The 25,109-nt window shown below is 36.4% G+C and overlaps 2 protein-coding genes across 2 annotated transcripts in view; one reads left to right on the forward strand and one right to left on the reverse strand.

Moving 5' to 3' along the window:
* LOC129268144 (DNA topoisomerase 3-beta-1-like) overlaps window positions 1-6,806 on the reverse strand; it is a 28,304-nt gene extending 21,498 nt beyond the window's left edge. The window contains exons 1-3 of the mRNA XM_064104896.1: window positions 6,522-6,806; window positions 1,987-2,061; window positions 1,381-1,458 (exon numbers count right to left, since the gene is read on the reverse strand). Coding sequence (XP_063960966.1) covers window positions 1,381-1,458; window positions 1,987-2,061; window positions 6,522-6,680 — 312 coding nt within the window. The 5' untranslated portion in view covers window positions 6,681-6,806. The remainder of the gene's footprint in view (window positions 1-1,380; window positions 1,459-1,986; window positions 2,062-6,521) is intronic.
* Window positions 6,807-14,598: 7,792 nt separating this feature from the next.
* LOC129268696 (thyroid transcription factor 1-associated protein 26 homolog) lies at window positions 14,599-22,478 on the forward strand. Its single transcript, XM_054906219.2, has 3 exons — window positions 14,599-14,809; window positions 18,438-18,892; window positions 20,239-22,478. The coding sequence occupies exons 1-3, from the start codon at window positions 14,647-14,649 to the stop codon at window positions 20,401-20,403; spliced, it is 783 nt and encodes a 260-aa protein (XP_054762194.2). The 5' UTR covers window positions 14,599-14,646; the 3' UTR covers window positions 20,404-22,478.
* Window positions 22,479-25,109: the final 2,631 nt, after the last annotated feature.

Genomic DNA, 25,109 nt, shown 5'->3' on the forward strand with positions numbered 1-25,109 from the left:
AAATTTGAAAACAGAATTCTATGACTTTTCCATGACAAAATTGCTGCTTTCCATGACTTCCCGTGATGTCCCAGGAGTTATATAGAATTTGGGATGTCACAAAACTGGGAAAAATGGACATCATGAACACCAATTATAATAGCAGAGTATGATCACAGGGTATGAGTGTTGTGAGACACGACAAACTGGAAAGCTGCCATAGCCAAGAGGTAAATGCAATTCCATGACTTTTCCATGTTTTTTCACAAAGTTTCAAAATTCCCTGACTTTCAATGACCACAAATTTTTCCAGGATTTTCCATGATTGTTGGGAACCCTGTGTTTAGTTTCTCTATTCATCCCTCTCTTCCTCCCATCACACATTCTAAAATTGTGTCTCTCTTAAGTATCCAATCTTTTAGAATTTTTGACATGTATTTACCTTACATTGTTCCTACAGTACGATATCTTTTTTTTTTAACTTTGCAACGAGTATGGTACTGCTTTAAGATAATATCCCCTTCATGTTCGATGCATTTTTATTGTCAATTTTATTTTAATTACCCTTTCTTATTTAGAGCGTGTATTCTACCTTTGTTACACAGGGGCGGCGGAACGGTTTTCAAAGTGGGGGGGGGGGCTGATCACGCAAAAAATCACAATCATATGGTCATTTTAAAGTTTTTGTGCACCGGGCACGGTTTGGGAAAAAAAATTGGGGGGGTCTGAAGCCCCCCCCCCCCTTCCGCGGACCCTGTTGCATAATCAATTTAGTTTTTCATATAACCTGTTTTTGCATATTCATGTGATAACATGCTCATTAATACAAACATGGTAAAGTATATATTCAGCTTTAAAATGACATCCATTTCATCAGAATATCACTCCTTTCAGCCGAGATATCGTATGTTACTCCGAATGAAATTTGAAAAAGCGTAACAAAACCACCATTTTGTGGGGCGAGTTCAAGACGCATGGCTATAATGAAAGTGCCACACAAAAGAATGTTATGCATAATGTGCAATGTACAATGGATGCTTCCAGTGTGACTTGGGTTCAATAATAATTAAGTTCCTGCAAAGACCAGCATCGAGTTAAGTCTGCATACTTTAACCTCCAAAAACAGTCAAATTATTACACTGATCATGCAAAACATATGACATTTAATTCTTTTAAATCAAACTTCTCTTAAAAAAAGGCAATTTCTGTTGTCCCGAGAGATTTGTATTAGACGGATTCCCCTGTATAACTGAGAATTAATCATCTAAATCTTATAATCTTGATGCTTATGGAACAACCGTTATACAATGTATATTGCATCATACTTTAGAAATTTAAGAAAAAAATATACAAAATAAAACAATTAAATGTGCCTAAGATACATAATAGAATTCTTTTCACCTCTATAGCGAGAAACTTTGGCATGTGTAGATTAGCATTTGCCTCCTTTTTCTCTGTGGGGGCAGCAAACAACTCGGACTGTAAAAGAAAAAATAAATGATAGAATGTTTTAAAAACATCTAATATCTATAATTTTGTAAAAGTACAAGAACTACATTTGCAACATCAACGTGGTGGGATCAGAAATTTTTTACAAAATCTTTGAACAAATTAAAGACTTGTTCTCTCTACTCCACATCCTCATTCTTCCTCTCCTCTTCTTCATTCCTCTCTCTCTATCTCAAGTCTTTTCCCCTCATCATTTCCCTTCCCCCCCCCCCCTATTCTCCTTCTTCTTCTCATTCTGATTTTTTTTCTATTCCCCCAGTCTTCTTCTCCTCTTCCTTATTTTTATTTCCCTCCCCCCTTTATTTAAACAATTCAAGCTTCTTCTCATTTGTATCAATGAATCCTCATTCCAAAATCCTCTTCCTTAATATTTTCTTGTATGTACAACTCCCCTTCCCCTTCCAATAACCCCCCCCCCCCCCTCTCCAATCTAGATCCACTTGAGAAATATCATCAACAAAACCCTTTGCCATCAACCTGTGCTAGTAGCTTACTTACCGGATCAACTTTGTCCCAGTTGTTAAAACGAGGATGGAAGTCCAGGCCAAAGACATGACCACAAACCGATGTCATCTACGATATAATAAACAAAGATATTACAAAAAAAAAACTGGTTAACAAGTCCATTCCATTAGCAACATCAAGAATACAACATCACATTACGTACATGTAGCACAGATACACTGTATGCATGCTTGTGAATTGGCAGCTCTGCCCCTGGCCCTGCAGATCCCCCTCACCATCTCTCGACTTGTCTCATGAGACATGAGCGTGGTTGCAATGGAATAATCTTCATTCTCCCACAAATATGACAAATGACAAAAACAAGTAACGTTAGCGGGTTGCGTGGATGCAATCGAACAAATCATAAATCTCATTCCCATCCCAGCCCTGTCAAATACTAGTAACTCAAGTCATTGCACCAGTCTTAAAATGTCATTCATCATCTATCTAGTGGTAGTCTATATCATGTCTTGATTGAACTTGCCCGCTGAAAATTAAAATCTGCATTTTTCATCATGTCATAATCATATTTTTAGCAGGAACATGATGAAAACGCAAGAGCCAAGACTGTCCAAGTCACTATTCGGTTCTCTATATGATCATGATGATCTGCTTTTAAGAAATGGAAAGGGATGAAAAAAGGAGGGGGCGGGGTGTCGCTTCCCGGGTTAGACTGGGGCCGATTGCAAGAAAGGGTCTTTGCAAGAACCGTCTTTCGTGACGCCCATTTATTATGATGCGCCATGTGAAACGCATCTTAAATAAATCATCTGCAAACATACTTTATTCATCCATTAAACTTAGTTAACAAAATCTTTGTTTATGAAATGATGTGATATATCATGAAATTACATTGAAAATGTACACAAATTGATTTACATGCTAGCTAACGAATTTTACATTCAAGTTTGTTGATCATATGATGGTGGGCCCCAAGTCTGCGCACCTAACAATTTGAGTTAAGATTTAACATGAATTTCTTCTTATTTCACAAAATCTTTCAATAATGTTCCTTACATTATTAAGAGTAAGTGTACCAAATTTCTCATTAAAAAATGAAAGAAAATATAGGATTTTCTTGAAAAAACCTTGGGCAGTCATTTTCAGATTGAAAAAAAAAAAATGATACTCCATGTCTGCGCACGCATTCACTTTGCACACGATTCGGGAATTTTGATGAGAAACATGAGAAAGGCTGCATTTTGAGGCCGTCACATGAAATGCCCTAACGCTAAATTCATTATTTTCCACCATTTTGAGTCAGATTTTTTTATGAATACCTGCCTATAATATGTATTGCATGTTTAAAGTTCGTGCTCGTTGCGTATCTTCTTTTATTACTATTAGAATCGCGCAGATACGCGTGTGCGCAGACAAGGAAGGGGGACTGCGCAGACTTGGGCCTTGGGCCCGGAGTTGGGGTAATAACTTGCCAGGCATAGTTTACTTTAGGATACATTTTTATTTTCACTTTTTCAGAAGAATCCCGCATACATAGGCCACGTACGTGCAGTCGCCGCTGGCTAACGTCAGCTTAATGGACGCCGCCATATTGCCAGATTCAGGCAGATTTGGCCCGCGCCCTCACCGGCTAACGCTCGGCTAAAACTCGAACGCCATTCACCCATACACTAATTCCCCTTGATTACCGTTGTTAAAAACCTCTGTCAAATCTTTTCCAGCATTTTTATGAATTAGCGATTGATGTTTTTCCGTTTATCAAATCTCCTTCATTATACACATATTTTTTTTATATTTATAACATTTTTATTTTAATCACAATTTCAGTCCAAACGCGGGTCAGTTTTTGTTAACCCACGTTGTTTGTGCATGCCCACGTATAGCCTTACGCGTATTGAAAGGAATGATGTTGTGTCGAAAAACAGAATTGTTATTGTTTGTTCCTTGTTTGTTGGGGATGAAACTATGATGGCGACCAGTCACGTTTGACTGTACCGCCAAATAGTTCAGATTAATTAATTAAGGTCAAGGTGAGATAAGAGAAATGAGCAAGGGGCATTGTGGGGGGGGGGGGAGAGAGAGAGAGGGGGGGGGGTTACGAGGGCCGAGTGGGGATACAGTTTCATCATGCAGTACAGGGCGTCGATGAACACTTTTATTTTTTTCTCCAAAATATGGAAAGTGACAGAATAATCAGAAAAAGGTTGATTGGTTCTGATTTTGAAAAAAAAAGAATTTATCAAGATTGCTGTTATTCTTCATGGTTGTAGAATTTAATTTAGTTTCTCTGATAAGTATAATTCTTTCAAACAACTCAAATTTTGATTAATCGTATTTCATTTATTTCACTCTTTTCTTTCGCCTCGTTTTTTTTTTCCAAAAAATCAGGGAGCTGAAAAATATGAGAGCTAGAACCTAAAGATATGGGGTAGCTATGACGTTGGAGGGGGCGCAGCCTCATGCACTTGCAGATCCAAATCAATTTTCATAGGGGACACTTAGAGTACCGGTAGCCCCTATTTCTTTAATATTATTTTTACAAGCAAAAAGAAGTCAATGAAGACATCAGGCCACCGACAGCTGCCTCGTCAAAGGGGGGGGGGGCGGTCGATTATTTTGAGTATTTTATTTCATTTTGTCCTCAATAGGGGGGGGTCAATTAATTCTATATACACTTCTATTGTCTTTATATATGGGGGGGTCTGCTTCTGAGCATGTTTTTAAAAGGGCTTAATAAGGGGCTTAATACAACAGAAATTGTACGATTTAACACAATAAAATGTATCATCGAGGTTAATACTAAATTAATACATAATTAATAATTGTTTTAATTGAAAATGAAAATAATAAAGGCACCCATAGATCTTAACATCTCATAAATACAGGCCTAAACCTGTATTGGAAGTTGAACAGGCATAAAGTATAAATGTTTATAGCTGATGCTTTGATCCCGCAACCAAATAATGTTATCATAAACTAGTAGTAGATGTTATATCAGTCATGTCAGTGGCGCAACAAGTGAAAATAATTGAGGGTACTACGATATGGCGTATCAGGCAAAATTTATAAAATATATAGTTGCAAGCAAGCGACATAAGCATAATTTTGACTTTTGGTTACAAAAATCCAATTGAACAATTTCGCAAGATTCTCTTACCTTTTCCTTTTTTTTTCTTGTTCGTGAATTGGGGGCATGCAAGACCCACCCCCCCCCCCATACACTCTTTGTTGTCACTGTCTAAAATTTGATTTAAACTTTGAGAATTTGAATTTCTTATCTAAGTAATCCAAAGGGATAAGACAAAAATATTTGCAGATTACTTATTTCAAAGTATTTTTATACCTATAACTCCCCAACTCTGCTCTAGCTGCACTGCACGTTGCCTAACGGCCTTCCACCAAAGGGCCAGGCCGACTCGCCCCGTGAGCAAGTGACCGCGTTCGCGTAAGTTCGACCGAAGCCATGACTAAATTCTGACCATAAACATCACCTAACTAATCACTCTCTGACAATATTTCAAAGTATATTTTATTACAGTCGATCCTTTGGGCCATTAAACGATAATATTTCCAATGTTATCATGACAAACAATTTTAATGAGATAGTGGCATTGTAGAAAAAACAAATTTATAAGCACGAAATGGCACCAGATAAATCATCAAACATACAGCGCAGCGTTCGGGACTGGTGAGTGGTACGGCTCGCTTGGACTTTTCGCCCCGACGAATTCGGCGAAAACGCTACCATTGCGCCGTGCGAATGTTCAATCTGCGGCTCTCAATCAGAGACTTAAATGTCTCTTTTTGCATTATCGAAAATGTATCATAGACTTTGTTTGATTTGTTTACAAGTAAGTTGCATATCCGTCGTGATAATTAGGAAAATCCATGATGTCTTCTTCTAATTCTGTAAAAATTACCTCTTCAAAGTGCCTGTGTCAGAAAATTGCCGGAAATCGTAAAAAATTGCCTAAAATGTCTCTTTTTGAAAGTTCATCCATGGTCTGGAAAAAAATGTTATAATTTATGTAGACGTATACCGTAAACAAATACATCCTCGATCACTGAAATGAAGTGATTGCTAAGCTTTTATATCTCAGACCGCGTTACCATGGCAACTTGGGAAAACCTTTATTTTTTAGTAATAAAATTCTGGTTTTAAGGGTCATTTTAGAGACATAAAACTAACCATATTTTGAAGTATTGGGTTTAAATTTCACATAAAACTGAATTATCTATGTTTATACTTTCGTATATGAATATTCATATTTCTTATAGAATCTTAGTTTTTGATTGGTCAATGTTTCAGTCATGGGTAATAACTGAGCGTTAAAAAATCTGAAAATGCGCATTTTATCGGCAACCAACAAGCAAGATGGCGGAACACATTAAGTTGGCGCTATGCACGTACGTGAGGCCTACAGCTTATCATAAAAGATGGGCGACACGAAAGACGGTCCTTGGAAAGACCCTTTCGTGCAATCGGCCCCTGAACTCATCGTCTCATGAGTCATGACATGTCGCTCGTAAAATTCAGGCGCTAGCAGGCGCGGCGCTCAGCTACATACCTTAAACTTGGCTTGTTGTCCCCGGAACGTCCCCGTGTATTCGTGGACACTGCACGCTCCATTCATTCCGCGTCGAGACCGCAGGCTTCCATGGGACAGAATTTTAGCAAGAGACTGTGCTAATTGTGGCTTCTCCGCCACCATCAATACCTCCTTCATGGTCAAAGCTTTGTTTGTAGTAAATACAAATTAAAAAATGATAATATATTGAATCCCAAACACCGAATTTATTGTGGAAAATTTAGGCACGTATACCGGTTTACAGCCGATACCTAAACCTAGCAGACTAAATTCAGTGAATGAAAACTTGCGTTGCCAATTTTGGAAGTAAAATTAAGCCCATAGAGATTTATTACATTGAATATATCTCTATGATTCTTTTTAATAATAATATAGGTGATTTTCATATCTCGTTCAATATGGAGTTTAAATATCAAGTTTGGAAGTCAATATACAAAACATATTTCACCTCGGAAATCGAACTTTCATTATTTTGTGTGATTTACAAATTGATTTTTAAAACTGAGTGCACTGTAAAAAAAAATTCTCAATCAGTAGTTAACACTTAATGTATTTAAATAGAATTTACAAATTGTAATTATTTTTCCTTTTTTTATAAGTAGTTTTAACTTGTCTTTTAATTTACTTGATTTATTTGGGTTCAATATACATTTAAGAAAATTCACGTATTGATAGCTTGCTTTGATTGAGTAAATCTAACTCAATTAGGCAAAGATGATTATTACTTATTAAATCATGTTGAATGTACTTATATTTTTCAATTAACGCCATGTTCAAATAATGCATGAATTTTCATTAGAGCAAGTAAATGTTTTTTTTTAATAACTGTCATATCTATTTGTGTTTGAAATTGTTTTGGATAAGGGTGTGCTAACTACTTTATTCTTTTGTTGAATCAAAGAAAGAGCAACATTAAGGACGTTCCACAGTTATGTTTGTGCACATTATGATCTGCGCATAATTTATACTCTGCGCGCTGACGTCACAATGGATGAACAGGTGATTAATTAGCTGCGGGTATGAGCTGATTTTTCTCATCTTCTGCACTTTAACTGCAGATCCGATGCGTTATTTCATGAATATAAAAAATGGAATTATCCCATGGACCATTCAAAAAAATATTCTCTACAATTTCAAAATACTTTACTCTGCAGTGCTGCCAAGAATCACGAATATTAGCCCGAGTTTGAATAAATGGTAGAGTGGTTTTGATTTTTTCTTCACATAGATACTAAGCATTCGGCGCATTTTGGTGTTTTAAAAAGCACATTTGCTCTAATAAAAATGGTGATAGTTTAAAAACAAGCACATGAACCCCTATTTTTTAATGTTTGTACCTCTTAGGTATACCTTCCTCTACAACTCTGCAATATTTTGTGAAAATGACATGGATTTTGAATAAAGTGCAGCATTTATTGTACGTTTGTAGTTTGTTACTGAAATTTTACATTTTTTAGATTGGGATTTTGTTATCTTTTACGCCATTTTTAAGAACTGACAGTGCTGTTAAACTTAAAATTGCAAACAAATAGCACTATAAATATATTCTCCATTCTAACGATACAATTATTAACTCTCTTGCGAAATTTGATGACTTTTTCATGTATTTTGACTGAGTAATAGAGGTTTAAACTCATTGTAGTAATCTTGGGCGGTCTAAAAATGCCAAATTCTTTTGAATGCGCAATTCTTAAAAACATCAATTTGGGAGAACTTTGAAGCTCTATAGCAAAAAATCAAGCACATGGACCTATGTTAATTTTTGCATATTTCGAATATTAAGGTTCTAAAGTATCTATGTGCAAAGTTTGGTGAAAATGACATGGATTTCACTTTAACTGTGGAACGTCCTTAAATAGCCATTTAGCAGAAAATTTCAGATTTCTTCTTAGGTCTTCAGAAAATGCTTTTATTTGTAAGAATGAAACGATCGCGTATAGATGTCAGTACCTTTGCACAAAGTCTAATATTCGGATAAAACATGTCCAAGATGAAAATGATGCCACCAAAAGTGGGACGATGGGGGAGCGGACTTTCGAATCACGAAAGTCCACTCCCCCATTTGATTTTTTCAAATATTTTAGTTATTGTTTTACTTAATTGAATTAAGTTATTGTAACTTAATTTTTTTGAGTAAAATGGATGCAAAGAAAATAAGTAAATTTTACTTAAAACTGCCAAACTCATAAATACTTCAAAAAATATAGGCAATTTTTTGCCACAATTTTATTGAGTAATTTCAATTAATTTTTTTTTACAGTGTGCTCTGTAAAAATGTCAGTTTTATAGTCTGAATATTAACATTTTCTGCTCGCGCTGCGCGCTCGCAAATTTTGATTTATCAGGTACCTATTATTTTCGTGTATTCCATAAAGTTTTCAAAATATCCCTTTTCAGAACTGATTGTCAAAACGAATCAGCTAGCGGTGCACGCTCGCATTTTGATTGGCGAGTTATGTATGTCTCAATATTGATTATACAACAAACTACTTAAAATTCTCTTTTCATGACAGTTTTTCAAAAATTTTGGCTCGCAATTTGCGCTCGTATTAGTGGTTGAAAATATATTAACTGATGCATCCTATTTATAATATCAAAAGTGCTTGAAATGTCCAGTTTTGAGGCCATATTATCATCAGATTTCGCGCCCTCATTAGGCATTAATGAATAAGATATTAATTTGATTATTAAAATTGTCCCTTTTGTTTCATCTCGCGCTTAGCAAGAGGAATAGGAAGATAATCGTCATTTTTATATATGACGACATGTTCTAACGATGTCCCAATCCTATGTCAAAACTCAAAGTAAGAAAAATGTCCGCTCTTTGTTAAGTGCGATTCATATTCATCTCACAATTTTCCTAAAATGTGCTTGAAATATGGAGCTGAAATTGACTTTTTTTTCCAGATCGGGATATCAAATAGTTTAAACTCGCGCTTCATGCTCGCTTTGATTTTCATAATAAAAGATGTATTTAGAATGCCTAGATTCTAGGTCTATAAATATGAAACATTATTCGGATACTCAACTTGTTCTCTATTAATCATTATCCAGTTTCAGATAACAATGTATTTTTTTTTTGCTCGCGTTTTGTGCTCGCATTAGTGATGTAATTGGAAGATCCCCAATTACTCATCCTTTTCATGATTTACAAAACATGAATAGAGTGTATCGTTCAGTAGGTCAAAATCTCGAAATTTTCCGCTCGCGCTTCGCGCTCGCATCAATTGTTTAGTTATAGGCCTATAAAGCAATCCTTTTCACGATTACAAAAAATGATTAAAATTTTCCATTCTTTATGTAGAAATGTCAGAAATTTTCAGCTCGCGCTTCGCGCTCGCATTATTTGATTGTTGAAATACTTATGTAACCTCGATCTTCATGGCTAAGTGCAAGCAGTCTTTAACAGGTATCTTTTCGATCAGTTCAAAACGTAAATTTTCTGCTCGCGCTTTTCGCTCGCATTATCAATGTAAGGAAGATCCCCAATCACTCATCCTTTTCATAATTTTTACAAAACATGAATAGTGTCTCGTTCAGTAGGTCTAAATCTCGAAATTTTCCGCTCGCGCTTCGCGCTCGCATCAATTGTTTGGTTATATACCTATTATGTTTAAGTTACAAAAAGTGCTTAGAATTTCAATTCTTTGGGTAAAAATGTCAAAAAATTTCAGCTCCCGCTTCGCGCTCGCATTATTTGATTTTTAAAATATCTTCATGGCTGACTGCATGCAGTATTTAACAGGTATCTTTTCCATCAGTTCATTTCTGCTCGCGCTTCGCGTTCGTAGTAATTATTTAGTTGCATGCACATCTTTTTATGGATAACAAACATTGCCAAGAATGTTCAAATTTTAGGAAAAATACATAAGATTTCCACAAAAAAAATTAGCTCGCGCTTCGCGCTCGCATTATATAAATAAGGATTATGATATATTTATGTTGATTTATAAGAATAAAGCTAAGAAGTGACTATTAAGTCTACCCCTTCAAAGAAACCAAAAAATCTTCTTCGAGCAGCCGATCGGAAAAATATGGCTGAAAAAATTCCGGCCACCCCCCCCCCCCTATTGGCGAAGGCTGGATCCGCCCCTGCAGCGACCCTCCAATCAGTTGTCTCCTCCGGGTCACGGTCCGCCACTGACTACAATGCACAATCAATCATGAAAATCTTACAATTAAATGTTAAAGGACAAGTCCACCCCAACAAACAGTTGATTTGAATAAAAAGAGAAAAATCCAACAAACATGACACTGAAAATTTCATCAAAATCGGATGTAAAACAAGAAAGTTATGACATTTTAAAGCTTTGCTTAATTTCACAAAATAGTTATTTGCACATCCTGGTGGGTATGCAAATGAGGCGACTGATGACGTCATCCACTCACTATTTCTTTTGTATTTTATTATATGAAATGGGGAATATTCTATTTTCTCCTCCTTGTCAAGTGAAACAACGGTTGATTCCTCCCTGAACTTGTGGAATGAGCATTGTTTAATACTATATGATAATGAAAGAGAGAGAAATAAGGAAGGATGAAAAAGAATGATAAGAGTCCTCACATTAAAGAGATGGTCCAGGCTGGAGGATATTTCTATCTCAATAAATAGAGTAAAATTCACAAAGCAAAATGCTGAAATTTGATCGAAATCGGATAAGAAATAACAATGTTATTGAATTTAAAAGATTTGCATTATTCCGGTGAAACAGTTCTAGGCATGTCGTCATTAAAATTAATTAGGTTTGCTGATGATGTCATATCCCCACTTGTTCGTTTGTATTTTTTTTTTAATGAAATAAGGTTATTGAAAAAATACCAAGAACCATACCAAGAACTAAAACAATTGGATTGACAACTGACTAAGTGCATTATTCATTGCCGCAACTTATTTCATCATAACAGAGACACATCATTTGCGCACTTATGATTTCACGTGATAACATAAGAAAAAAGATAGTGGGGATGTGACATCATCAGTCCACCTAATAAATATTCATGACGATGTGCATATAACTGTTTTCACAAAATATTTATAAACTTTCAAATTCAATAACTTCGTTATTTGTTATCAGATTTTGATGAAATTTTCAGCATTTTGCTTCGTGAATTTTACTATATTTAATTAGTTATAATTTTTTTCAGCCCGGACCATCCCTTTGATGGCTCGTTTTCGGGTCATTTTTTACTCACCTGCATAGCAGAGTGAGACTATAGGCGCCGCTTTTCCGACGGCGACGGCGACGGCGGCGGCGACGGCGGCGGCGGCGTCAACACCAAATCTTAACCTGAGGTTAAGTTTTTGAAATGACAGCATAACTTAGAAAGTATATGGACCTAGTTCATGAAACTTGGCCATAAGGTTAATCAAGTATTACTGAACATCCTGCCTGAGTTTCATGTCACATGACCAAGGTCAAAGGTCATTTAGGGTCAATGAACTTAGACCATGTTGGGGGAATCAACATCAAAATCTTAACCTAAGGTTAAGTTTTTGAAATGTCATCATAACTTAGAAAATATATGGACCTAGTTCATGAAACTTATACATAAGGTTAATCAAGTATCACTGAACATCCTGCATGAGTTTCACATCACATGACTAAGGTCAAAGGTCATTTAGGGTCAATGAACTTTGGCCGAATTGGGGGTATCTGTTGAATTACCATCATAACTTTGAAAGTTTATGGATCTGATTCATGAAACTTGGACATAATAGTAATCAAGTATTACTGAACATCCTGTGCAAGTTTCAGGTCACATGATCAAGGTCAAAGGTCATTTAGGGTCAATGAACTTTGGCCAAATTGGGGTATTTGTTGAATTACAGCCATAAATTTGAAAGTGTGTTGGTCTAGTTCATAAAACTTGGACATAATAGTAATCAAGTATCACTGAACATCCTGTGCGAGTTTCAGGTCACATGATCAAGGTCAAAGGTCATGTAAGGTCAAAGAACTTTGGCCACGTTGGGGGTATTTGTTGAATTGCCATCATATCTCTATAAGTGTATTGGTCTATAGTTCATAAAACGTGGAAATAAGAGTAACCAAGTATCACTGAACATCTTGTGCGAGTTATAGTAGTTTTCAAAATCAGCACTGCTGCTATATTGAATCGCGTGATGCAGGTGAGACGGCCAGAGGCATTCCACTTGTTTATTTTATTTCAGCTAGCCTTTTTTGTGCTCGCCGCATTTTCCGTGAACATAATACAGCATGCCTAGTCTCGTTGTAGAAATAAAGCTGACAAATCTTGCGAGCGCGCAGCGCGAGCAGAAAATGTTAATATTCAGACTATAAAACTAACATTTTTACAGAGCACACTCTAAAAAAAAATTAATTGAAATTACTCAATAAAATTGTGGCAAAAAATTGCCTTTATTTTTTGAAGTATTTATGAGTTTGGCAGTTTTAAGTAAAATTTACTTATTTTCTTTGCATCCATTTTACTCAAAAAAAAAAAAGATCAGTATTAACCTACCCCCACCAGCGTACAAATGTGGGGCTTACATAATTATGGGGCAATGGCTCGATCCCCCCCTAAAAAAAAATGAAAAGGAAATATGATATTAATATATAATAATTATTTATTCATTTTTTTTCTTCTCCACTCACCTCTTTTAGATTTACCACATATTTATTTTGCTTATTTACATGTATACTATATAGTTTCTTCATATACACCCCCTTTCTCATACAACCTCAGCTTCTATATTTGCTTTACCTTTTTAGGCAATATGCTTCTTCTTTTTCATATATACATGTTTTTTTCTACAATATAGTTTTATGTTTTTTCCCCTCGCCCCCAGCGGATTTACAATACTAGTTACACCATGTATTTTTTTTCCATATACATTCCTTTTTGGATATATTCATATACAGATATATATTTACACTTACATTCATCTCTTAGTTTGTATAATGCTTTATCATATATACTTATATGTCTTTTGCACATTATCAGATTACCCCATTATTTCCCTTTATCCCCACTCTTACGCACCAGTTTATTATGCCTTTGATTGTAACCTGTTTGACCCACCTCTCACTAATTCTCTCGTTATTCATCTATTCCTCATACCCTCTATCACTGTTTTGTTCCAGATCCTGTTTGATGTTGCCTGCCTCATTATCTTATCCCTCTTAGCTTGAGGTCTTTCACTGGCCTTACGTACACTAACTTCCCTTTGTGTCTGCCTACTCCTTTTCTTTCATCCCCTTCTCTAACCTGATTGGTCATCACTACTCTATAATGCCCTTTTTGTCTCCTTAATTGTTTCTAGTGTTGCTGTTGCATGTCTGTGGTCTATGTGTGTGTGTGTATTTGAGTTTTGTCAGACGTGTATCAATCAGATATGATTATTTACGTCTGGGACCGACCTTTAACGTCACCATCCGAAAGACGTGACCAGGGCTCGAACCGGCCTCTCATCAATAACTTCCCTACATAGCTTGGATTACAGGTGCACGCCACAACGCCCAGTTATTATATATGGTTGTTCCACTTTATATGTTTGTCATTTTGCCTCCGACGAAGATTCTGCTGGATCGAAAGCTTATATAGGCTCCTTTTGACTTTCTAAAATATATCACAAAATTATTTTCTTTTAATAATAACAAATTGATTTTTTGTGTTCTCTCGCTTTTCTCGCTCACAGCTTTTGTATATACCTATTGCCTATATGCCACTGCCGCACTCCTTCCCTAACTTATTTGTAAGGCCTTAAAAAAAATTCTCAAAGAACAAATTTTTGTCCGTCTTCCCCCCACCCTTATACACCGATCGACACCCATGCAACTACTATGGGAAAGAATTGTAAGAAAGAAAATAGTGCAGAATTAGTTTGCCCCCCTCCCTCACGGCCCCTTCGTATTAATGAATGGCGACGCAAAAGAGGGAGAGGGAAATATGAAACTTCAAACAAAGCCAAAAAATCATTGAAATTAACTGAGAAGTTTTTTTTTTTTCGTTTTTACAACTTTAAAAACGACTTCATAATGTTATGAAGTCACCTTTTCTATAATTGCAGCCAAGCAGAAATCCCAGCAAATTGGCACCGAGGAATTGGCGCACCGTTTCTTTTTCGTCTTCATTCAACAACATGGCGCTCCCCATGGACAAACCACGAGATAGAACTTCACGCATTTTTGCCTCTGGCAAGCTTCAGTCTAGGGAAAATAAAATAAGAAGCCGAATGCAGTCTCCCCAAGTGAAATCATCACACAATAAATATCGGTCAAGAATCATTGGAAACGTCAAAGAAGGTACGATAGAGCTTTGACTCGAAGTTAGACGCTCCACGACCACGTCACTCCAGTCCAGCTAGTGACGAGTTTTTCGACTCCGCCGCTCTGCCGGCTGCTGAAGAGGGAAGTGAAGGGCAGGCGGCACGCGGCGGAGCTCAATCGTTAGAGTTTGACCCAGTGACGTGTTGTGAACATTAGGGGCGGGGGGGGGGGGGGGGGCACCGGGGCAGTAGAGGCGCACGGCCAATATGGCAGACTCGAATATCATGAATATGGGACACAAGTTGCTTTGAACAGTTGAAGTTTGCATTTGCAATGAAACGGCACCAACATAAAAAAAAAATAATAATTTTTTCCACCCCGAATGCAAATGTTGCCTCAATGACAATGTGGATGACAACAAACATCCAAAGTAGACAGTGAAAAGGGGTAATTTCAGGGCTGCCAACTCTCACGCAATCTGCATGAGTCTCGCACAATTCACCAGGTTCTCGCGCTGATCATGGGAATTATCACGCTGAACCCCGAAAGTAGAGAGTAAAAAAGGTTTATTACAATATTAGCCTATAATATATCAGATGTTTAATAACGTAACCCAGCCAGGCAAAAGTTTCAAAGTTTTTAACCACACAAGCTCAAAGCTAAACCATTAATGCAAATTGGTTTCGGTTTGCCGTGCAAAGACAAGATATTGAGTTGCGATTGGCTTACTGTATCCTGCGTTTGAGAGCTGGTGACGTCGAAATTTTACTATGAAGCGGGGTTTTTGTGCGAGGCACAATGAGCGATCGAGTGTCAATGCCATGCCATGACGATAGCCCGGTCGGCACGGCGCTCTAAATACATGATGGCCCCACATATGCATTTGTGTGTGTGTGGATACACTTTGTTTCTTTTGTAGCTTTATTTTTAATTGAGGCAAAAAGAAACTGATAATTTATATGATGATAGATTTAGCTTTCTTCCTCTGCTTTCTATCTTTCTTTCTTTTCAATCTTTGTTTTTTCCCTCTCATTTTTTTGTTACTATCTTTTTTAATTTTTCTTTGTCTTTCTGTCCTTTTCTTTTTCTCTTTCTTTCTTTTTTTATTTCTTTCTTTCTTTAATTCTTGAGTCCATCCATCCTATATGTATCTCTTTCACTCCTTTTTACCCTTTCTTTCCTTCATTCTTTGTTTCTTTCTTCCTTCCATCCATCCTTTTACCCTTTCTTGTGTTTTATTTCTTCCTTCTTTCAGCCCTTTCTTTCATTCCTTCCTTCTTTATGTCTTTTGTTCTTTCTTTCTTTTTTTCCCTTCGTTCCATCTATCCTTTTATCTTTTCTTCCTTTATTCATTCATTCCTTTCTTTGTCTTTCGGTCTTTTGTTTTTTTCATTTCATCTACTCTTTTACCTTTTCTTTCTTTTTTATATTGCTTGCTTGCTTCTTTATTTCTTTTATTTATTCTTTCTTCCTTAACCCATATTAAACTGGGGGGGGGGGGTCAATTTGACCCCCCCTCGACAAATTTCGTCACTACGCCGTCGCGCAAAGTTTTTGTATCGCGCCGCTCACTGACTTTTTACTTTTAAGTCTTGCGCATCTTTTGAGACCAAATTTGCGACGCTCGGGGACGCGGTTCTGAAATTGCTCAAAAACGTGATTCCGTGTACAAAGTCAACGCAAATTGTGTTTTTCAACCCAAAATCATAGATGTATGATTTTATTACTTTTTGTTGGTTTAAATGGATTTATGTTATGCTTATTCATGATCACAAAAGGGTCCCCGACAAAGTTCATTGGAAAAAACAAAGGTTTGAAAAAACACAGAAATACATAAGAATTTAAAAAACAATAAAATACATAAGAAATTAATTGTATTTTTGCAATTTTTTTTGTAGATATTTGTTAAAAGTGTAATAATTGATACTCCAACCAAAAATTAGCATTCTACTAGCTATATAAATTGAGTTAAAGGCAAAAGCATACACAAAAAACTAAATTTAGAGCAAATTTCATACGCTTATTTGAAGAATTAATTAATTAAAAATATAAAGAATTAATTTTTAAAAATTTTACCATACAGTCTTGTAGTTTACATCCGACTCTACGTGCGTGCAAATTTTTCGCGGCGATCGCGAGATCAGCGGCCGAGATCTGAGGGGGGGGGTCAAATTGACCCCCCCCCCCCCCCCGTATATACAGGTCTGAAATAGCCCAGTTAAGATAGGGTTAAGGGAGCAGCAGATAATCACAGGTTGAGGTTTCACTGCTAAGCTTACAGACAGTTTATTTGGAATAAAGCACTTGTGGATTTTTTTTTTCAAGGTCAGTGAACTTCATTAAAAAAGTCAATTATCCTATTTGAATCCTTATGTATTTATGGAATCAGAGTTATGAGTATGTGCCAGATTGCACCTTTTAAATTGCAAAATTATAAAAGCTCCCTACCATGGAAAGGAGGACACCCCCCTTCCACACCACCCCGCCCTCGGGCGCTCCACGACCTTAGGCTTGGTCGCTTCGCTCCCTTGCAATGTTTCACTTCAAACTCTTCTCAAAGGTTGGCAGCCCTGTAATTTTCATGAGAAATCTGCTTAGCCTAGGCCTAGATCTAACTGGCTATATGCTCTAAGTCTAATGTTACATTTTCATTTGCCATCATCAAGGTAGACTTAATCCTTTGGCAGCAAATGTAAACAAACAAAATTGGTCTCCAAAACTGGAGACTGTCTCTGAATTTGGATAGATCCACCCAAAATTCTTTTACACATTGGAGGTAATCTCCCACATGGGAGACAGACTCGCCCATATTGCTTGTTTACAATTAGCCATCCACCTCTGTAGGGTAAATGGGTCTCTGTACCGTTTGTCTCTTCAGTAGATGTTGAATCAGCAATGTTCACAGCTGTGGTAAGAGCAGAACAGTAGAAGTAGGTTTTAGAATCCTCTATAGAGGGGGGGGGGGGATGTTGACCCAGTAATTTGCCTCGCTAAATGTACCTGTCCCCTGGGTGGGGCATGTGACTGGACACCTTTATGTGTGTCTCTACCTCCGCAGCACTTGTATTTTTCATTCTTAGGTTGTGTTACTGTAGGTCCCGCTGGTAGTGTTACTGCAAACTTACAATACCTGTTCATGTGCAGCGTTGTGGCCCAGTGGATTAGTCTTCTGACTTTGAAACAGAGGGTCGTGGGTTCGATTCCCAGCCATGGCGTAATTTCCTTCAGCAAGAAATGTATCCACATTGTGCTGCACTCAACCCAGGTGAGGTGAATGGGTACCCGGCATGATTAATTCATTGAATGCATGAGCGCTGAAAGGCAGCTCGAGCTAAAGCTGGGGTAATAATAATAATAACAACGCGCCTCGGAATAGAATATTTCTAGATAGATGGCGCTATATAAATGCTTATTATCATCATTATCATCATCATGTGAAGATCATCAAGATGTAGGGATAGGGGTCTATTTTCTTATTTTTATTGTTTTTTCCACTAATTTTCCGCTCCTACCCCCAACATATGTACTTTTCCATATTTTTATGTGTAAATTTGTTCAAATCAATAAAATAATATATGGTCACACTTCTCTGGCAAAAAATATGAATGTATGAAATGTTCAAATTATATATTTTTTATTTTAAATGTACAATCTTTTTACACAGGTCAGGGATATGCTGATAAGAGAAAGAGGAGGTTTCTTAACAACTATCAGAAACTGAGAAGGAAACAGAGACTCCAAGCTGAGAGGAGGCAGAGCGAAAATGAAACGGACACGAGCGACATCAATTTATTTGCAAAAAACATCCAATCTGCATCAGAAAACATAAATTTGGTTGCAAAGAACGTTCAGTCTACATTGGAAAATGTTGAAAGGGACTCCGATTCCACTTCAGAACACATCTTGGTTCTGAAGAGGAGCAAGGAGGGAACCAGTGAAAGGACTCAAAAGAATCCTAGTGATAGAAATGAAGGTGAGGAGAGAACTGGAGCGAATGTGGTGAAAAAGAAACGATTCAAGAAGCGCGGAGGCAAGAAGAATGCCAAAAACAAAAACCGGTTCAGCAAAGCCCAGGCAGAGTTTACAGAAAAGAGACGAGTGGAGGAGAAGAGAATACAGGTAATTTTAAAGCCCATCAAGGGGGGGGGGGGGGGTGGCGAAGTGACGTCACATCCGCTTAACTAACCTTAGTGAGATGAAAACAAAAGTATAAGAAACACAATGAAATAATGTCAGAAACAGCACTGAAAATTTTGTAAACTTCCAGATAACGAAATGGGTAAACTCGATTATCACGACATTCAGCTCAAAAGTATGAATGCGATGTTTACATGTATGTATTATGCATGCCAAAACGCGCTGCTGTACAGGTCGCTATTGCATTGTTTTCGTTAGTCGGTCAGTTTCTAGGGCTCGAGATTAAAAATGCCCAGATTTTCGCCCCGGCCTGTTGTGCCTTTTATTAAGGGAATTGGACACCATTCTGTTATACACATCACCCAGAGTAGAACAAGATTTTAGGCCAGCATATGACAGTACCAACTTTTATCATATCTTTTGTTCAATGTTAAGAGGCATTTAAAGCAATATAATCATGAAAATCCCTCAATTGTCAGTGCAATAGAAATACCATAATAATCGTCTTTAAATGCAAATTGGAAAATTAAGCCTATAAATTCAAATCATATATGTTTATTTCAGTTCAATTCAGTCGGAAGTCCTATATATTTTGGAAAGGAAGTTCATTTGCATTGACACTAAAATAATGCTACATTATCGACAACTTGGGGAAGATGGTTGAAAAAGACTTAAAGTAGTTAAAGGTCAAGTCCACCTCAGAAAAATGTTGATTTGAATCAATAGAGAAAAATCAGACAAGCACAATGCTGAAAATTTCATCAAAATCGGGTGTAAAATAAGAAAGTTATGACATTTCAAAGTTTCGCTAGTTTTTAACAAAATAGTTATATGAACGAGCCAGTTACATCCAAATGAGAGAGTCGATGATGTCACTCACTCACTATTTCTTTTGTTTTTTATTGTTTGAATTATACAATATTTCAATTTTTACGAATTTGATGATTAGGACCTCCTTGCCTGAAGCACAAAATGTTAAAATAATGGAATTCCACGTGTTCAGGGAAGAATGAAACTTCATTTCACATGACAATGACGAGAAAATCAAAATATTTCATATTTCATATAATAAAATACAAAAGAAATAGTGAGTGAGTGATGTCATCAGTTCCCTCATTTGCATACCGACCGAGATGTGCATATAACTGTTTTGTGAAATGAAGCGAAACTTTAAAATGTCATAACTTTCTTATTTTACATCCGATTTTGATGAAATTTTCAGTGTTATGCTTGTTGAATTTTTCTATTTTTATTCAAATCAAGTTTTTGTTTGGGTGGACTTGTCCTTTAAGTGTCGCTGATTCAATATTCTTCCCTCTTTTTACCAGAATTTACAACAACAGCAAACAGAGAGGGCACTCGCCTTGGAACGTTACAATAAAAAGAAGAGTGAGCAGCATCAGAAGCTGAAGAAGAAGTCCAGGAGAGGACAGCCCCTCATGAAATACCACATGGAGGTGTTGCTAGATAAGATAAAAGCTCAGGAAAGATGATCAGGTAAAAAAACAAAACAAAAAACTATTTGGATATTTTATAGGCCTAGTCAACCATAGCCTGCAAGCACAGACTCAAATTTGACCCCTAACAGATTATACCATGTCTAGAATTGAAGACTAGACTCCGAACTCTGTCTGACAGAGGCAGCAACAGTACATGCGAGAATCTAGTCTCACTACTTCAGACTCTGTATTATGCGAAAACTGAATGTCTGTGTCTGCAGACCAAGTCAAACTTGTGAATCAAAGAGAAGAAGGCAAGCAAGCCAATCACTGGATTTTCATCAAAATCAGATGAAAGTAATGACACTTGAAGATGGATGTTACAAAGAGAGACCCACTAGGGTTACACAGTACACATAGACTATTTTCATTTTATTTGTTTGACTATTTTTAAAAGCAATTTCACATTTATGAAATAATACTACACATTGTACAGGTGGCAAGAAAAGATTTAGATATATGAAGACCAAATTTGGTCCATAAAATCTTTTACAAATATGGTCTTCTTTCATATCTATAATCCTTTTCTACGTTAGGCTAAAAAAATTCCAGTCACCCCTCGTGAGAACGATGGTTAGATTCCTTGAAAATCTGAAATGGCGAGTAATATTATGTATTATGATTCAGTCAAGAAACATTTTATTCTCAATTCTTTAGAAATTGAAATATTTGATGTTTCATGTACATTTAAAATTTTTATACATTTAAAAAAATCATTAGTGTGATATAATTTGCTTCCTCATTGTTTTGTAAAGTAACAAACATTTTTCACTTTACTTACATGTACATCATTAAATCAAGACTTTGATATTCCACAACTTGGATATATTTCCTGACAGATTCTCACTGAACCTTCAAGCCAAACTTAAAACCTCAAATCTGTCACTCATCTCAATCCCAATATTTGTGCTATTATGCATTGTAAAGTCCATAACTCATAAAACAACTCAAACTCTGGTAATGTGAGAGGATTTGGCCTAACAAATATTGTAAAATGCAAATTAGCTCACCAAAGGTATACAATTACAATGATTTTGTGAAAAAAATGTCAGATTTCGGTGAAGAAGTTGCGCAAATTTGTATCTAATGGCTTAAAATAGCACTTTGTGTTTTGCGATGTTTGACTGTATGAATAATTTATATCTCATGCATGATTTTGTCTGATGATTGCAGCAGTGAAGGTTTTATTTTAATATATAGAATGACACTACTTTCAGATTTTGGGCTTATAAGGGCAACATAACAACTTTTTCTTTTATTCAATAGTAGGCCTTAGTTTTTGCAATAGCAGAGATTGTATTTGTACACTTCATTGGACACAGACAGTATTTCTGATACCTGAAAATGTAAAGATATGCTGGTGACAGGTCATCTCGATTGAAAATAATTATTTACTTTTCATGACAGAGTATATATTTCTGTATATTATTAAAGATGAAATATGAAAGTTTTTAATGGTAATGACTACCGGTAATGCTTTGTTTCAATGCATAAATATTCTGAAGGCAGCATTGAAAATATTTTCATTCATTAAGAGCAGTAATAGATCATGGGGGGAGGGATGGGCATCAGTTAAGACAAATATCTTTTTTCTTTTGGGGCATCTATCTATTGTTGCATCCCCCCCCCCCGTCACCTTCCATTAGTTGAGTATTCACGGTCAAAACCTTTTCTCAGACCAGCATGAAAGGAGGAAAAGGAGAATAGGAATTAATGTAATGTAACATCTATTCATCCTAGATTTATATTATATCAATTGCTTTTCATAAAATCAAGGAGGAATGAGTTTAAAAAAAAAGAAGTATTACATCTTTTTTAGTTGCAAATGGTTTAGGCCCCATTGCATAAAAGTTTTGTGGTAACTTTTCAAATTAATGGAAACTATCAAGTGTACTAGTGTTCAACAGCCAGTGAAAATCAAGGATTTCATGGAAGTCACTTTTGGATTGAAAAAAAAAAGTATTTTTCAACATTGTATGCAACAGACCTGTGTGGCTGAAGAATTTATTAGAATTAAATATGACAACAGTTGAAAGCGGATAAAAATCTTATGCCGCCGTACATGATAACCTCTTTATGTGAGTACCAATTGGTTTGCTCTTCATTTTTTTTGCATGTTGCAATATTTTAAAGGAGAATGAAACCATTAGATTTAATAGTTGATATGAAAACAGAAAAATCAAAGAAAGGCCATGAAAGTTTGAGAACTATTCGACAAACAATAAGAAAGTACTGTAGCAGTTGAATGTTGACATCACTAATGCTATGGAGTTCCTCCCATTTTCAATGACAATGTCACAGAAGTATAACTCTCCCCTTTGCACATTGAAAATATACCCCAAATATCTGCTTTTGCTCATTCTTATGATAGTATAAACTCTTCGTCCACGATGATATGGAACCTATAACATGTCCTGGTGGATGTGTCATAAAGCTGTTCGTAAGATAAGAGCGACTCTAAGAACGACTGGTTATCCTTTCTTGTGGTAAATGGTATATTCATTGGTGATGGTTAAGATCGTTAAGAAGGGATCACCAGTTGTTCTTAAAGTCACTCTTAACTTACGAACAGCTTTATGAAACGGCCCCCAGCTATGGAAAAACTCCTTGGACCCGTTGCATAAAAGTTACTAGCAATACCATGGTAATGCTGATCAGCAGCCAATCAAAATCAAGGACTCGATGCAAGTTTCCATTGAATGGTAAAGTTACCATAATGGTAACTTTTATGCAACGGGGCCCTGGTCCATGGACAAAAGTGATAAAAGTGGCAATTTAAAAATAGTTATGTAGAAAAGTAATTGGTTAGGTGTACAACTGGCACAACACATGTTGGAGGCATTGCTAATTGGAGGATGACAATGTATTAGCAGGGAAGTGTTATAACACTTCCCTGGTATTAGTGACATCATTAAATTGCCCATACCTTTCTCAGGGAAGTGTTATAGCACTTCCCTGCCTTTCTTATTGCTTGTTCAATTTTACTCAAACCGAAGTTGATCTTATTCTTTGATTTTTCTGCTTTCACAGAAGCTGACGGTAAACTGCCAATCTGTCTATTGCCAACTCGTCCACTCATCACATGGTCTACCTTCATTTTGTCTAATGCCATTCAGTCCAACATTTCATCTAACAACCTTTGGTCCAATAATCTAATCACCAGTTCATCTATTACCATTTCATCTAATAACAAGTTGGTCTAATACCCGTTTTCTTTTGTTTATTTTGGCCAATTAACACTTATCCAATTAGACCAAATGGTATATGGACTAAATGGCTATTGGACCAACTTGTTATTAGACGAAATGGTGAGTGAACGAAATGGCAATTAGACCATGTGGATAGTGGACGAATTGATGATAGACCGAGACAAGTTAGTAATTAGACAAAATGCCATTAGACCAATTGGAAATAAACCAAAGCTAACTTGCGGGAATGGTTTCATTCTCCTTTAAGAGGATGGGGGGGGGGGGGGGAGGTGCAAGGGGGAGGGAGGGATATAAGATAGAGAGAGAGAAAGACGAGAGAGAAAGCTATGGGCAAGGAGAGCGGGTGGTAAAGGGAGAGAGAGAAGGGGGGGGGGGGGGTAATGGGCAACTTTAAATCGTGGCTTGTGCAAAAATAAAGTTTAATTTCTATAAAGGTGTCCAATACATAAATTAAAAAATGTTACAACTCAATTTTTTCTCCCTTAGTTTTAGAAAATATGAATATATATATATAAACTCCTCAAAAAAAGTTTGGAAATCTGACTTTGATCGATAATCCCCCCTCGGTTTTATTAAATATCGATGTGTTATTAATATCAATGAATAGATCATTTAATTTTCTTTAAAATGATACCCTACATGATATGATTACGGATCACATGGAGGTGCAGTGCCTTAAAATGTGGGGCAAGGTCAAAATTAAAAAGTTGCAAAATGACACAACATTGAAAGTCACTGTTCTTTTTTCCGTGGTGATGAGTGAGTTTCTCAGTGGTTTCTTTTGACTTTGATCGATAATCCTTCCTCGGTTTTATTAAATATCAATGTGTTATTAATATCAATGAATAGATCATTCAGTTTTCTTTAAAATGATACCCTACATGATATGATTATGGTTCACATGGAGGTGCAGTGCCTTGAAATGTGGGGCAAGGTCAAAATTAAAAAGTTGCAAAATGACACAATATTGAAAGACACTGTTCTTTTTTCCGTGGTGATGAGTGAGTTTCTCAGCGGTTTCTTTTAATTGTTTTCATGCACCTTAACATCAACATTAACATGCAAACAAACGCACCTCTGCACAAGCAAACACAAGAAACAAACAAATATGCATGGGTATTTCAAACCATCTTACATGTATCTCACAGAACCATCACTACATAAACCACAACAAAACAAAGAAATGGAGAAGCAGGGGCTTGATTTGAATGGATTTCATCTCTATTGACACAGACAAAAGAATCATGTTCTGTATTGACCCTTCATGACTATTTCTGCTCGTTTTGCAGCTTTTCAATTCAGACCTCGTCCAAAACTTTTGAATCCTGCTCTTTTCGTGATGGCATGATCATAACAAGCATGGTATCATTTTAAAGAGAATTGAATGATCTTTTGAATGATGTCAAATCTGCATCGTCTAAAATTGGGTGTTGGGAGAAATTAAATGCCAAAATCAGATTTCCAAACTTTTTTGAGGGGTTTGTATATATA

The sequence above is a fragment of the Lytechinus pictus genome, chromosome 9, assembly GCF_037042905.1.
Source record: "Lytechinus pictus isolate F3 Inbred chromosome 9, Lp3.0, whole genome shotgun sequence".
Classification (NCBI taxonomy): domain Eukaryota; kingdom Metazoa; phylum Echinodermata; class Echinoidea; order Temnopleuroida; family Toxopneustidae; genus Lytechinus; species Lytechinus pictus.

Coding starts and splice junctions, on each gene's coding strand:
- LOC129268696 (XM_054906219.2), top strand. CDS start 14,647: ATGGCGCTCCCCATGGACAAACCACGAGATAGAACTTCACGCATTTTT. Junction 14,810..18,437: donor CATTGGAAACGTCAAAGAAG/GTACGATAGAGC, acceptor CTTTTTACACAG/GTCAGGGATATGCTGATAAG. Junction 18,893..20,238: donor TGGAGGAGAAGAGAATACAG/GTAATTTTAAAG, acceptor TCTTTTTACCAG/AATTTACAACAACAGCAAAC.